General features: G+C 40.2%; 1 protein-coding gene across 1 annotated transcript in view; it reads left to right on the forward strand.

Annotated features, from left to right (window-relative positions):
- Nucleotides 1-16,495, forward strand: part of LOC100706561 (cadherin-1) — a 69,462-nt gene that overhangs the window by 17,056 nt on the left and 35,911 nt on the right. Inside the window, exons 3-11 of the mRNA XM_025898518.1 lie at nucleotides 7,058-7,146; nucleotides 7,265-7,486; nucleotides 7,841-7,981; nucleotides 11,697-11,852; nucleotides 12,504-12,645; nucleotides 12,929-13,101; nucleotides 13,669-13,797; nucleotides 14,380-14,565; nucleotides 14,721-14,971. Of these exons, the coding sequence (XP_025754303.1) occupies nucleotides 7,058-7,146; nucleotides 7,265-7,486; nucleotides 7,841-7,981; nucleotides 11,697-11,852; nucleotides 12,504-12,645; nucleotides 12,929-13,101; nucleotides 13,669-13,797; nucleotides 14,380-14,565; nucleotides 14,721-14,971 (1,489 nt within the window). The remainder of the gene's footprint in view (nucleotides 1-7,057; nucleotides 7,147-7,264; nucleotides 7,487-7,840; nucleotides 7,982-11,696; nucleotides 11,853-12,503; nucleotides 12,646-12,928; nucleotides 13,102-13,668; nucleotides 13,798-14,379; nucleotides 14,566-14,720; nucleotides 14,972-16,495) is intronic.

Genomic DNA, 16,495 nt, shown 5'->3' on the forward strand with positions numbered 1-16,495 from the left:
GTACATTCAACAAACCTTTTGGTCGTTACAGATTCCTTTGCCTGCCTTTTGGAATTAATTCAGCTCCAGAAGTATTCCAAAGAACGGCGAGGCAGCTGTTTGAGGGGATTGAAGGGGTAGAGACGTACATAGACGACCTTTTGATCTGGGGAGAGACTAAAGTACAGCATGACGACAGACTGAGGCAAGTGCTTGAGAGCGCAAGAGCAAAAAATTTCAAGCTGAACAAGGACAAATGCAAGGTAGGCCTGGAGGAAATTAAATACCTTGGTCACGTCTTCTCAGCAGATGGTTTGAAACCAGCTCAGAGCAAACTAGAGGCAGTAAAGAAATGCCTACACCAGAGTGCATAAAAGAGCGATTTCTGGGTATGGTGACATATCTAGCAAAGTTCATTCCAAACATGTCACAACACAGAGAGCCATTACGTGGCCTTACCAGAGATGATGTAGCATGGCAGTGGGAAGGTGAGCATCAGCACGCGTTCGACAAATTGAAAACAATTCTTACTGAAGCTCCTGTGCTCAGATACTATGATGTACAGCTTCCAATAACACTATCTGTCGATGCTTCTAAAAGTGGACTTGGTGCTGTCTTACTACAAGACGGTAAGCCAGTTGCTTATGCATCACGCTCAATAACAGAGACTGAACAACATTATGCACAAATAGAAAAAGAGATGTTGGCAATTGTGTTTGGTGCAGAGCATTTCCATCAGTATGTATATGGAAGAGAAGTGAACGTGGAGTCAGATCACAAACCACTAGAAGTGATAATGAAAAAAGCCGTTGAGCAGTGCTCCAGCAAGAACACAGAGACTCCTAATGAGACTGCAAAAATATCAGGTACAAGTACAATACAAGCCAGGAACGGAAATGGACATATTATCCAGAGCATATTTGCCAGTGACCAGCTCATCTAATAATGACATAGAAGACCAGGTGCACATGGTGATTTCCAACTTACCTGTGACAAGTGCAAAACCAGAGGAATTCAGAAAGGAAACAAGGAATGATATGACACTGACTAAACTTCCAGAGACAGTTCTGGATGGATGGCCAGAAGCAAGAAACCAAGCTGCAACAGAAATCCAAGCGTATTGGAATTACAGGGAACAAATTTCAGTAGTGGATGGAGTTCTGTTCAAAGGAGAGCAGCTTATCGTTCCTGCAGCACTGAGAGCAGAAATGCTAAAGCACATTCACGAGGGTCACTTGGGTATTGAAACCTGCAGACGCAGAGTGAGAGAAGTACTCTTTTGGCCTGGAATGTCACAGAGTATCACTGAGATGGTGAACTGCTGTGATGTGTGCAATATTCACCAGAAACGACAGACCAAAGAGCCACTACGTCCACATTGTGTTCCAGAAAGACCCTGGCAGAAGATAGGTGTGGACCTATTCACCTTTGACCAGCAGGAATACCTCCTCTTAGTGGATTACTATTCCAAGTTCATTGAGGTTGAGTGGCTGAAGTCAGACACAAGAAGTGCAACAATCATCACTCATCTTAAGTCACAATTTGCCAGACAGAATTCTTGAAACAGTGATTTCAGACAACAGACCACAGTTCAGCTCCCGTGAATTCCAAGACTTTGCAAAAGAGTGGGAGTTTTGTCACAACACAACAAGCCCCCACCATGCACAGTCAAACGGAATGGCAGAGAGAGGAGTACAAACAGTGAAACTCTCGGCAACAGCCGAGGGGAATGACCGGTATCTGTCATTAATGAATCTGAGGAGTACACTGTTGGGGGACGTTGAAGCGTCACCAGCCCAGCTGCTAATGGGTCAACGCACAAGGACAAGACTTCCAACAACATCACAAAGATTGAAACCCCAAATGGTCACTAAGACAGTGCAGCAGTTGTTGGAAACAAGACAACAGAAAAAAAGAGAATACTTTAACCAAGGAACCAGAGCACTTCAGCAACTGCAGGTTGGTGACACTGTCAGAATGTGGCAACAGGGTATATGGAATCCAGCCCAGGTTCAATTTTCAATTCAATTCAATTTTATTTATATAATGCTAAATCACAACAACAGTCGCCTCAAGGTGCTTTATATTGTACAGTAGATCGTACAATAATAGATACAGAGAAAAACCCAACAATCATATGACCCCCTATGAGCAAGCACTTTGGCGACAGTGGGAAGGAAAAACTCCCTTTTAACAGGAAGAAACCAGGCTCAGGGAGGGGCGGCCATCTGCTACAACTGGTTAGGGTGAGAGAAGGAAAACAGATAAAGACATGCTGTCGAAGAGAGAAAGATAACAGATATGATTCCCAGGTGACAGGTTTATGTGAACATCCAAGATCTTATCTCGTTCAGATGCCTGATGGACAGATGTATAAAAGGAACAGAAATGACACAGGAACAAGGTAAGATGGACATGCAAAGTAAAAATGTCACTCCCACTGAGTTTCCAAGTTCTACACCCAAAACATCGACTGGATGTATTGTTTCCAAGCCCAGAAGGCTTATTGAGGAATAAAATGAACATTATGTTTTGAGTAAATGCTTGAACCTAAAAAAAAAAACATGGGAAAAAAGTGTTTACAAAAGATAAATGTGGGTATGCCAAGAAGGATTTTTTTTCTCTTTCTTTTTTTCACTGGTCATGGGTCTTGGGTCGTGTTGTGAGTTACTTTTTTGTTTACACCTGTTGTTAAAAAAAAGGGGGGGGGATGTCATCATATGCGTGAACAGTTGTTGTTTAAGGTGCAGTTCATGTGGAAGCCACAGGAGGGTGGTGTTGTGTGTATAATAAAAACTGATAGCAAAACCTAAAAGACAGTGTCATGTCTGCTCCTTGAAGCAATATCGTAACACATGAACATGGCATGTATGATGCGGTGCAGGCATTTTAAGTGAAGCTGTCACAAATGCACCAGTGCAACTTGCCTCACTTTCCCTGTTGCCAAGTAATGTTGAACCAAGTCGGCGCACTTTGCTGATAAACTGAGTGCACTGCGCACCGAGTTCACCGAGTGTGTTGAAGCACAAAAAGAGAATTTTGAGCTGCTTCACAACCCATTTACGTGGAAATTGCACCTGTGCAGATTCAGATGGAGCTGCAGTGTAATGGTACACTCAAGGCAAAGTACAACACTGAATGGCCCGCACAGTTTATTAGTTCCATTCCTGAAGCAATGCCCCAGCTCCATCTACATGCGGCTTGAACCTTGTGTATGCTTTCATTTATTTTTTCTGGGGTTTTTGGCAGCATGTTCATATTTCTAACTTGCATAATTTTGACAGGATATATTTTTATGAAGAGCAAAAAGTTTAAAGTTTATTTTTTTTAGGTTTATTTATTCTTGAATGATATTCTTGTCTGTTTTTATTCATATTTATGTTTAAAAACATTGTTTTAGTGTGTTCAATAAATGTTTATCTTCTTTGGCCCGCAACCTAAAGTGTGCCATGAGTTTTGGCCCCCTGTGCAATTGAGTTTGAGAAGCAAACTGGTAAAAAAAAAAAAACTGCTTTCACATTAAAGTTTTTTTAATTCATAAAAACCCTCTTTTTATGATGCAGACTCTGTCAAACACTGCTGTTCATATCAATGTATATGTTCTTTAAAAAAATCCACAGATATTTTTAAATATTACACACAAATATTGTATTCAACTACAAAATAATAGAATACTATATGATAAATATTATAAGAGCAGATTGGGGCTCCATTTTATTTTGATATCTGTGCAATCATCATCAAGAAATGTGGACAAAACAGAAGCTAGAGCTTTATAACTCTTTGCTGAGCTTGACGCATGTCCACTCTTAACTGTTTTTTTTTCTCTCTCTCTCTCTCTTTGCTGTCCTCATCCTGCTCTTCCCCTTTCTGTGCGCCTCTCTCAGACTTTGTGCTGTCACCCAAAAAGTTCAATGTAACCATTCCCAAATCATGGCAAGTGAAACAGAGTTCAAAATCTAATAAATGACACAAAGAGATTAGTTTATAGCAATATTCAAACTGAGAACAGGCTGCTGCTTGACACAGACAGGTAACATAATTTTGACTTTATGTCAACTTTAACTGGAGCTGTACTATACTGAACCCTAAATTTGACCACAATAGGAATAGAGATCCTGAACAAACAGTAAAGTAGCTCCTTTGCTGGCAACCAGCAATATGTCAGCACACTAATGTCTCACAAAGCTAAAATTAGCTAATAATCTCTAGTGGTTTGGGCTGCACTAGCTAATGTTTTTAACACTGTTTAGAGAACAATTAAAAATAAGCCAGCACTTTGTACGTCACAGCAACGTCCCCACATTATCGGAACAGTTTGCGTGTTTGCTATGTTTTAATCTGCACCACTGATTTGTCTCATGAAACGGCCTCTTTATCTTCTTTCTGCCATGGCAATTCTTATTTAGGTGATTAATGAAAAGTCAGGCTGCTGAAGCAGCAACACCTCTGTGTGAGCACACAGTGTCATTAAGATATCAAGAATACTAAACAGTTTTAAGTCTATCCTGTCTGCAGCAGACGAGTTGGAAAATGCAATAATAGGAGATGACGTCAAAAAATAATCCAAATATACATAATTATTATTATTATTATTACTACTACTGTTACTATAGTTATTTCAAGAGGTGTTGTGATGAAATTTAGGGGGGCTTGAGCACCCTGCAAAAGGGTCTAAACTTGCCTATGGCACTATATTGAAATTGATGAATCCATGGATGCAACATCTGGAACATGGGAGCAAAATATGTGAACAAATCTAACCGGTTAACATGTAAAACCAGTCCAGAGTTATTTTGCTGCCTGAGTACACTCACTACAGATGAATGCTATCCAGAGTTTTTGAGGTGGCTCAGCGATAAAACATAAAAAGTATTGAAAGTATTAAACTGACTACTAATCGACTGTATCCGTTTTCTATATCCTGACTTACTGCTAAGTGTTGATTATTCAACTAAGTTAAAACAGTGTGGGCAAAAAATTTTACTTACGCAAAAACCCCTGCCATTATACAATACAGTCTAAATGGTTGTTTTGGTTTTGGGTTTTTTTAAGGTCTCTTGATTGACTAGCCTTATGTACATGTGAGAGGGCAAGATCGCACATCCCTCTATTTGACAATTTGACAATGTTACAATTTATATTATGGCAAAAACCAATCAGCTAACTAAAGAGAAACGACAATTCATCATTACTTTAAGAACTGAAGGTAGGTTCTTAAAGTAATGGGAAATTGCTAAAACTCTGAATGTGTCCCCAAGTGCAGCTGCGAAAACCATCAAGTGCTACAACAAAACTGACTCACACCAGGACCACCGCATGAAAAGAAGACCAAGAGTCCCCTCTGCTAAATTCATCTGAGTCATCAGCCTCAGAAATCGCAAGTTAACAGCACCTCAGATTAGAGCCCAGATAAATGTCGCACAGAGTTCCAGTAGCAGACACATCTCTACATCAACTGTTCAGACGAGTCTGCCTTTATGGTCAAATAGCTGCTTAGAAACCATCCATCCATCCATCCATTTTCTTCCGCTTATCCGGAGCCGGGTTGCGGGGGCAGCAGCCTAAGCAGAGAAGCACAGACCTTCCTACTCCCCAGCCACCTCTTCCAACTTATCTGGAGGAACACCAAGGTGTTCCCAGGCCAGCCGAGAGATATAATCTCTCCAGTGTGTCCTGGGTCTGCCCCGGGGCCTCCTCCCGGTGGGATATGCCAGGTAAAACCTTGCCCAGGAGGCGCCCAGGGGGCATCCTTGTCAGATGCCCGAACCACCTCAACTGGCTCCTTTCAATGTGGAGGAGCAGCGGCTCTACTCTGAGCCCCTCCCGAATGGCCGAACTTCTCACCCTATCTCTAAGGGAGAGGCCAGCCACCCTTCGGAGGAAGCCCATTTCCGCCGCTTGTATTCGGGATCTTGTTCTTTCGGTCACTACCCACAGCTCGTGGCCATAGGTGAGGGTAGGGGCGTAGATCGACCAGTAAATTGAAAGCTTTGCTTTTACACTCAGCTCTCTTCACCACAACAGACCGGTACAACGTCCGCTTCACTGCAGCCGCTGCACCAATCCGTCTGTCGATCTCCCGCACCCTTCTCCCATCACTCGTGAACAAGACCCCGAGATACTTAAACTCGTCCCTGACCCGGAGTGGGCACTCCACCCTCTTGCTAAGAAACCACTACTAAGGAAAAACAACCGGCAGAAGGGATTTGTTTGGCCAGGAAACACAAGGAATGGATATTAGACCAGTGGAAATCTGTGCTGTGGTCTGATGAGTCCAAATTTGATATCTTTGGTTCCACCCACTGCATCTATGTGTAACACAGAAAAGGTGAATGGATGGTCTCTACATGCATGGTGGTGGTTCCCACCGTGAAGCATGAAGGAGGAGGTATGATGGTGTGAGGGTGATTTGCTGGTGACACTGATGGGGATTTGTTCAAAATTGAAGGCACACTGAACCAGCATGGCTACCACAGTGTCCTGCAGCAACATGCCATCTTATGCGGTTTGGGTTTAGTTGGACCATCATTTATTTTTCAACAGGACAATGACCCCAAACACACCTCCAGGCTGTGTAAAGGCTATTTGACCAAGGAGAGTGATGGAGTGCTGCGCCAGATGGCCTGGCCTCCACAGTCACCTGACCTAAACCCAATCAAGATTGTTTGGGGTGAGATGGACCGCAGAGTGAAGGCAAAAAGGCCAACAAGTGCTCAGCATCTCTGGAAAAACAAGACTGTTAGAAAACCATTTCTGGTCTAGATTTTTAAAGTTTCATTAGTTAAGCATTAAGTTATTTTTAGTTATTTTAGCTAGTTTTTTTTTTGCCTCAAATAATGTTAACCTGGCTTTGAGTGTTGCAACTATCCAGAACTAGGAACAGTCAAGTCATCCAGTAATCGCTGACACGGTTTCATGGAGGAGCGGCAGTTTAATAAGTGTCCTTATTTATCCAGAAGAGCCCATTGACTGTTTAGTACATACAGCAAAGAAACTAAAACTTGCCACATACTTCACTGTATGTACCCCATTTGTCATATCTAACTTTTGTTTTTCAACCCTAACCCTTTCTCAGTGGGCTTTACTGACTGCACAGACCGCCGTATATTTCTTTTCAGCACTGATGACAGTCACTTTGATGTAAAGGCAGATGGTGTATTAATGGTGAGTAGAATAAAGTGAGTTGAGAGCAAAAATGGGGGGTGGTTTGTGGTCAATTTAAAAGTTTGTAAGCAATTGTTCTCTTGAAAAATGTATTGAATGCAGGCTTTAAATCTTCCAGGTAAACAGAGAGGTTGTTCTTCATAAAGGACACCAGACCTTCTTCATCCACTCCTGGGACTCTCAAGGTCACAAAATAACAATTCCAGTCAGTGTTGTTAACCCTGAGCATCATCATGGACACCATCATGGTCATCAATGTGGAAAGCACCACGATGGAGACCACATAAACTATAACAATCAGCATCACAGTACTGAAGTGAAGTCTGCTAACCACACAGAGGTAGGTTTATAGACATTGTTGAAAGAGGCATGAAGGAAAAGGATGAAACTTTTATGGGAAGAACCGATACATGCAAAATGTCTGTTTTGACATTTGGTCTTGTCTGACATTTTTCGACTTGTGTGTCAACATGACCTGCTTGCCTGCCTGGCAGGGTGACGATAATGCCTTGTTGGCCTTTAATGGCTGAGATGTTAAAACTGATGTAAACTCTGAACCATCATAGAGCCATCATAGTCTGTGAATAATTTCAAACTCATTCTGAGAAGGTCTATGCTCCTCCTTGCAGTTTGTCAATTTCTGAGTCTTCTTCTATCCAAGCTTTGCTGACAATATGTCTGCATATTTTCCCAGAATGCCACTGATCCACAAGTGCCTGTTCTGCAATTCCCCAAGTCTGGTGGAGAGCTGAGGAGGAGAAAGAGAGACTGGGTTATTCCTCCACTCAATGTTCCTGAGAATCAGAGAGGAAACTATCCCCTAAAAGTAGCTCAGGTAAGGGGAACTGAAAGACCTTGTGATTACTTTGACAATAAAAATCATTTTATGAAATGTTTTAGACATTTTAATTTCTGAATGTTCATTTCTGCAGAGGATGTAGCTGTAGTTTCTTCTGCAGTCCGCATGTCTTTTTTCCCCCCACTTAATTCTTACTATTGAATCGCCAAAGGTTTGTTTTCTTGAATGTCTTTAGTCATAACTAAGACATTTTTACTTGACTGTTAACTTTAGACCAGGGATGTCAAAGTCAAATACATCAGAGGGCCAAAAAAACAAATTTGCTACAAGCTGAGGGCCGGACTGGTTCAATGTTTATTAAAACATATTAAAATGATTGCACATAACCTATTGAACCAAGACCTAACACAGTGTACTGTATATTATTTAACGATTAAATGAATAATCCAATATTTTCTATGGCTCTGTCAGTAATTTCAAGTGAAAACATTTTTCAACAGGCTCACAGACAAAAACAAACTTCCTTCAAAGAAAAATCACATGTCCTGTACATTAAATGAATAAAGCAATATTTTCTGATGGCTCTCAGTTATTTCGAAAGAAAACATTTTCAACAGGCAAACAGCAAAAAAGTAAATGTCATTCATAAACAAAATATGCTCCTTAATATCAAGATAAATGCATAAATGAAATTGCATGTATTATAAACTGAAAGTGCAATATTGTGCTGCTCTATGATCCTATCAATTACTGCTTTCCAATAGTAAAAAGAGAAAATTGAAAAAAAAAATCAAATCAGTTGTATTCTTTCTCATGGCTCTTATCTGCAATTTTCCCTGAGTCTATTAACTGAAAAATAAATATAAATAAATAAAATACAATAAGATAAAATAAGATAAAATACAAAAATCTATGGCACACAGACAAAACAATACTTGTAGAAACAAATGTAAAAAATTTAGCTGAATTAAAAACTAAAAAGACGTAAATGTTCTGCGATGCTCACTTGTCTGAGCCTGAGCCTGATACTTGGTGGTGTCTCATCTTTTGTACGAGTTCATCAATGTTCGGGGTCAGGCTCTGAGCTGAGGAAATCCTCAGAATTGAGTCAAGGTGTTTATCAGTAAGACGGCTCCGGTGTGATGTTTTGTTTAGCTTCATCAAAGAGAACAATTGTTCACACAGGTATGTGCTGCCAAACATGGAGAGCGTCTGAGCAGCTTGGATGCGCAGCTGAGGCATTGTGTCGGGGATGAAACGTGCAAACTCAGCGGCACCCACTCTCTCATATTTTTCCCTCAGTATGTCATTGCACTGGAGCTCAATCAACTCCATTTGGAGGTTTGGTGGTGCGCTTTCCACATCAACTCCAAAAGGATTGGCAAGTAGTTCAAACCTGCTTTTTTGAGCTTCAAAGTCAGCAAATCGGCATTGGAACTCGGCGGCAAGTATGTTGAGTTTATCGGCAAACCGTGCACTTGGGAACACAGCGGTAGAGAGCTTCTCTTTCATGGTCTGGCAGCTGGGGAAGTGGCTCAGGTTTTCTTTCTGCATCTGCGTCTCCCACAGACTCAGCTTGGTTTTAAACGCCTTCACCGTACTGTACATATCAGAGATGACACACCCCCGTCCCTGCAGTTGCAGGTTCATCACATTCAGATGGCTTGTGATGTCGCACAGAAAGGCCATTTCACACATAAATGTTTCATCTCGAAGCTCTGTTGTGTCTTTCCCTTTGCTTTCCATGAACAGACAGATCTCCTCACGAAGTTCGAAACATCTTTGCAGCACCTTTCCCTGGCTTAGCCATCGCACATCTGTGTGATAGGGCAAGTCACCATACTCTGTATCTAACTCTCCCAGAAATGCCTTGAACTGGCAGTGATTTAAACCTTTGGCTCTGATGAAGTTAACTGCACACGTTATGATGGTCATTACATGTTCCATTTTCAAGGCTTTGCCACATAACGACTCCTGGTGTATTATGCAGTGATAAGCTGTCAGCTCCTCTGTGACATTTTCGTCCCGCATCCTCTCACGTATCCTTGCCACCAATCCACTCCTGTGTCCACACATCGCGGGTGCTCCGTCTGTTGTCAATCCCACGAGTTTTTCCCAAGGCAGTCCCATCTCATTTACACATCTGGATACCTCTTCATACAGATCTTGTCCTGTAGTCGTGCCATGCATCGGACGTAACGCCAAAAACTCTTCTGTTACGGTCAGGCTGGAGTCCACTCCACGAATGAAAATTGACAACTGGGCAATGTCAGTTGTGTCAGTGCTCTCATCCACAGCAAGGGAATATGCAATGAAATCTTTTCCCTTTTCCACAAGCTGTTCTTTTAGATTGGTGGACAGCTGGTTTACACGTTCAGCAACGGTGTTTCTGCTCAGGCTCACGTTTGAAAATAGCTGCCTTTTGTCTGGGTACACTGCGTCACAAACTTTAAGCATACAGTTTTTGATAAACTCTCCCTCTCTAAATGGTCGGGCTGATTTTGCAACTTCTTCTGCCACAAGAAAACTCGCCTTGACAGCAGCCTCGCTTTGTGATTTTGCTTTTGTGAACAGAGCCTGCCGGGACTTAAGACCTCATTTTAATTCTTCCACCTTCTGTAGCCTTTGTTCCGTGTCCATATTCTTGTCTTTGTCTTTGTGTTTCTTAGAGGTTTCATAGTGCCTTCTTAGATTATATTCTTTCATTACAGCCACACTTTCTCCACACAGAAGACAAACAGGTTTGCCTTTTACCTCCGTGAACATGTACTCTGCCTCCCACCTGGCTTGAAATTCCCTGTGCTCACCGTACACCTTCCGTTTAGCCATTATTGGGGAGGGGAGTTGCTGAAAGTTGACATCTGCTCTGAATGCTGATGAATAATGAAGCCAAGTCCCGCTTCCAGCGCTGCAGTGAGTTCGCGGGCTTCCGTTGCATTGTGGGGAATGGAGTATTGGTGCGTGCAAAACCCCAGCAGGCAACTGTGACCTGCGGGCCTAATACTAATCAAATATCATCCCGGGGGCCATAATAATTCATTATGTGTCCAATTCATTATGTGCCATTATGTGTCATTATGTGGGCCTTGACTTTGACACATGTGCTGTAGACTAACGTGAGAAAATATAAAGACACATGTAAAAATGTGTACATTGCTGGCAGAAAGAAAAGTTAATACTTAAGGGTGCCGGTGTGGCTCGTGTTGTATGGCTGAGAGTGACCGAGACAGGTTCGAGTTTCAATCTTACTGTATCTACTAATAAAGGCAAAAAATGCCAAAAAAGTTAAGGGAGAAATTTTAAGTTTATTTGTCTCTTACATATAATTAGTTATTCATTTGTCCCATTTCTCTGTGCTCTTTCTTAACCCCCCCCCCAGTATTCTAGAGTCTTAACCCTGAAGCATGGAGTGTCTTGAGGCAACTGTTGTAAATTGAAACTCAATGAACTAAGACTAAACTTAAGTGAAATGGTTAACAATAAGATTGAGCTAATAAGTCACATGAGTTAAAGTAAGTTATTATAGTGTGTCATTATAGAAAAAAATCCCCCAAAGCTTAGAGAATCTAGCTATCTTGTTGATATGAGATCACAAGATTACAGAGTCCTTCTAAACTGTATTTCAAAATAACCAGGAATGTCTTGAGTTTCTAAGACTACAGTGCACAGCCTCTTAACTGTTTAACTCTTACTATAGATGCTGAGCGTAATCTAACTCAGTCCCGTGTGAATTTTAAAAAATTTTTTCCAGGCCCGCTCCACTGAAGATAGAACAAGGAAGCTCTTTTACAGCATCACTGGTCCAGGAGCTGATCTGCCTCCTGTTGGTCTTTTCACCATGGACAGAAAAACGGGCAATCTGTATGTAACACAAACACTCGACAGAGAGGAAACACCCAGTTACATGGTAAGCATCCCCATGTTCTCCTAATGGTTTTCCAAGTGTGCACCTGATTATTGGATTTTGATCCGCATTTGAAAAGTTTTTTTAAAATCTCGTTTTGTTTATCTTTCTTTTTTATTAAAACATCTTGCTTTGTCCCAGTGTCATGTTAAACACACAATCCTTCACACTTAAACAACAGGTTCTTAATGTGAAACATTCAGTTTACAGAAGTATTGAGAAACAAACCTAGTACGGTTTGTTAAACTTTTCTTGCTGGAAATTGCAGATCTTTTTATTCATTCAAAAAGCAACAAACAACACCCTTTTGAGAGAAAGAAACAAAGGAGTCATAAGTAAACAACAAGTGAGGCCTCACAATATCTACACTAAATGATCAATTATCCAGCCAATAAGTCTTTTCACAGTTTTTGTTTTTTTGCTTTTGTTTCCAAAATATATATATATATATATATATAAATTCATTCATTCAAATTTTGTTTTTTGTTTTGTTTTTTAAATATAGCATCAAGTCACAACAACAGTCACCTTAAGACTCTGAAATATTTGCCTTGTTTGTATTGTGTGTAGATTGAAGGTGTAGAGATAATTGAATCAATTTAAAAGTGAATCTGACACTTTCTGAAGAAACATGTTAAAATCTTGTCTGTGTAGTTTGAAATACATGCTGTGGCTGACGGAGCAGGACAAGCTGAGGATCCCATGGAGATTATAGTCAATGTGATCGATCGGAACGACAACAAACCTTATTTTACGAAAGAGTACAATGTAAATGTTGCTGAGGCCACGGCCATCGGTATGTATAGCAACCTTATTGCCACTGGACTTCTTTGGATGTTTTTTTGTTTGTTTTTTTGCTGTTTATAACTCTTATCCATGATGGAGCTTTCCCTAAGTCCAATATATTTAATGAATCTTAAGATACCCAGAAAATCAAAATGACACCTAAAGCACCAGAGAATGATTTGACTCTTTGCCTCAAGTCCACTTTTATTTAGTAAATCTGTTAAATGAAGCACTGTGAAGACCGTCGGAAACTTATGCTCTTGATTTATTTTTTCTGAATTCCTCCACTCCAGGGACTGAGGTGGTTAGGGTTGAGGCCAAAGATGACGATGAGCCAGATAGTTACAACTCAGATGTCCGCTATCGTATTCTGAACCAGAACCCACCGCTGCCCACTGACAACATGTTTGAAATCAACCCAGTTACTGGAAGCATCAGAGTCACTGGTAAAGGACTAGACAGAGAGGTAAGATTTGTTAAACATATTTAGCATATAAGTGTCCCTTTACACTTAAGGGCCGAAGAAAAGCATTTTGTAATGAATCAGGATCAGTAGTCTGCCTGCCTGATAGTGAAACTTAATTGTGACGCAAACTATACCTATTCTCAGAGACTGTCTCCATTTCTGGTTTGTGTCATACTTCAGGACAAACTATTTATACTTGACGAATATTTTGTCGGAAAAGTCAGTGTCTTCCATGCAAACTGAGGGAGATCAGAGCATTTTTGGTGCAGCATCGTAAAACTCCTTGAGACTGACTTGACAGAGCAACTGCAAACAGGCTCATGCCAAATGATCAAGGAATGCTTTGTTTTAAAAATTTTGCCCAAGGCTAATATCAGTTATTAGCATCAGGTTTGCAGGTTTTTGTCATAAGCAAAATATTAAATGAGCAGAATGCCACTCCTTCATGGATGAAGCGCTTTAGTCAGTTTGAAAGCTGTGTGTTACAGAGGTGTGTAAACTGATGTCAGTGGTTCTTCCTTCCTGTTGTTGAGCTGATCTACCTTAGCAGTCCCCGTCTCTTAACAGAAATATCCACAGTACACTCTGACAGTACAAGCAGCAGATCTGGCGGGAGAAGGATTAACTGGACAAACACAAGTCATTCTCACGGTGACGGACAGCAATGACAACGCTCCAATCTTCACTCAGAAATCTGTAAGTATGAAGCACTAGTAACTGGAAACTTCCTGTTTAACTGCTGCCTTTTCACTCTGTTAAAGCATAACACATTCAGTCTGTATCTAACTGCATTACTAATGTTGCACTCACACATACTGACAGAGCAAAAACCCACAATGACAAAAATAAATTTATATGTATATACAAAATGATCTTCCAATAAGTGGCAAAAGTTTGAATGAATCTAAATCTTTCAAAACAAACAGCAAGAAAACTAATGAGCAACATAAATTGTGTGTTGTGGTTTTTTTGTGCAACACACAAGAAATTGTCTTGTTTGATCGGCCCCAACGACTTTCATAGTGTGTTCCTGGTTTGTATAGAGAATGGTGAGTCTTTGACAGCACATGTAAAATCTGCAAATGCAGTTAAAAACTAAATGTGCCACATGTTTAGTGAATTAAATTTATTTACTGCACAGTTGCAGACTTGCATAAAGTAATGAACCTAATATAATGACACAGACTACAAAATGAGACCATTATTCTCCATTCCTATTGAGGCATAACACCTGTTTTCACTGCCATGATTTCTGACCCCTCCTTTATTTTCTCACAGTATAATGCAAGAGTTGATGAAAACAAAAAGGATGTTGTGGTGGTTAGGATGATCGTAACAGATGAGGATGAACCACAAACTCCAGCCTGGAATGCCAAGTTCAAGATTGTCAGTGGTGATCCTGGTGGACTTTTCACAGTAAAAACAGGAACTAATAAACAGGAAGGAATCCTTTCTACTGCAAATGTAGGAAGAAAATCAGGAATTCATTCATAATATTTATCATCTATGAATATTTTATTTAGTTGACAGAAAGCATTTTGTTTGATTTCTTGTTACCTAATAAAACTCTGTGCCAAAACCCTTATTATGTGTTTTTTCTCTTCCTTCCTTCCAACCAGGAGCTGGACTTTGAGAGGGCCAGGAAGCACACTCTGTTGGTTTCAGTGGAGAATGAGATTCCTTTTACTCCTGGTCTTTCTGTGGTCACTTCTACCGCCACAGTGTTGGTGAATGTGAAGGATGTGAATGAAGCTCCAGTCTTTGATCCAAAGGAGAAGTTTGCGACAAAATCAGAGGATCTTGCTGTGGATGAAGTCGTGGTGCAGTACACCGCTTCAGACCCAGACACTGCATGCAAACAGAAAGTCATGTAAGTAAAGCAGGACAAAAAAAGCCTTTGTACTTTGAACAACTTTCTGACTGCTAGAGAAAATGTATCACTTTTTTAAAAACATTTATTTATTGGTTTTAACAAGTTTTACACAATACACCATGAGCATAAAAAAAAATAAAAACAACATAATAATAAAACAAAAACAAAGCAAACCATAACAGAAAGAGAGGGCAGATATACAAATCGAGTTAGCACTTCAAGCCTTTAAGTCCACAGTGTATACGTTACAGTTCTCGAAAAAAGTTGTAGAATTTTGACCATATAGCCCAAAACTTGTCCAGTTTATTTCTTAATGCATACGTTATTTTCTCCATAGTTAGTATAGATGTCAGTCCATTAAGCCACCGAGATAGTCCACATATTTTTTTATTTTTTCAACACATAGTACTACAGAGCTTGGCTTCCAAAAGTCCGATCGTTTTCAAAGCTCTATTGTTTGCAGCGGGTACAAAATTATTCGGGTATATATTTAAAATACATAATTTGGGTTTAAGTGGAATCACATCACCAATGATTTGACTTAACAGATTTATTACCTTTTCCCAAAAAAGTGAAGTGAAGTAAAGAGCCCCCATCCACTCCACACTTAATACAGGTGTCTGGGATGTTTGGGTTAAAATGATACTTTTTTGACGGAGTAATATATTGTCTTGTTAACCATTTATATTAAAGTAGTTCAGATTGCACATTAATTGTCTGACTCTGGGCCAAGGAGCATGATTTATACCAATCGTCATCAGATATATCCATTTGCAAATCTTTCCTCCATGCCTCTAAAATAGACTGTGTTGAATCTTTGGAATTTTCCATAAATAATTTGTATAATGCAGAAACTTGGCCTCTCCCATTTTGATGATTTATAACTGTATTCTCTAGAGATGAGTAGGTGGGGATTTCTAAGCTGTTACCTTGTGTGGTTAAGATAAAATTTCTTAATTGAAGAAATTTAAAAAAATGTTTGACAGGAATAGAAAAGGGTACTTCTAAGTTGTTCAAAAGACATAAGAGTATTATTCCTAAATATATCAGACACTTCTTATACCTAGGGCTGTGCGATATGACCAAAATCTCATATCCCGATATTAAGACATCTATCGTCCGATAACGATATAAATCACAAAAATGTAACATTTTCTGTAAATTCTGTGAATGTCGGGCAGCTCAACTTGCGTGAAGTGTTTCCAGCTGGGCGTCGCGTACCTGGAGTCGAGTATTTTAACTGATGCATGAAACGATACATTTTTAGACATAGGTTGTAACTGCCGCCGTTTTCTTTGTGAGTATTTATTACACAGCGTGCTGCGGGGAAAAGCCTGTTCTAACGTTTGAGTCTAAGGTTTATTTTTTAGCACCTGACGGCTCTTTTTTGCTTCTCATCTGTAAATACTCTGCATCTTTCACGTGATTCAGTTTATTTTGAAAAGTCTCAACAGGATCTTGAGCTTTATTGTGAAAGGTTTATGTGGAAAATAAACAAGCGGACACGAGGTGGTTTTACCG

The sequence above is a fragment of the Oreochromis niloticus genome, linkage group LG14 (assembly GCF_001858045.2).
Source record: "Oreochromis niloticus isolate F11D_XX linkage group LG14, O_niloticus_UMD_NMBU, whole genome shotgun sequence".
Lineage (NCBI taxonomy): Eukaryota > Metazoa > Chordata > Actinopteri > Cichliformes > Cichlidae > Oreochromis > Oreochromis niloticus.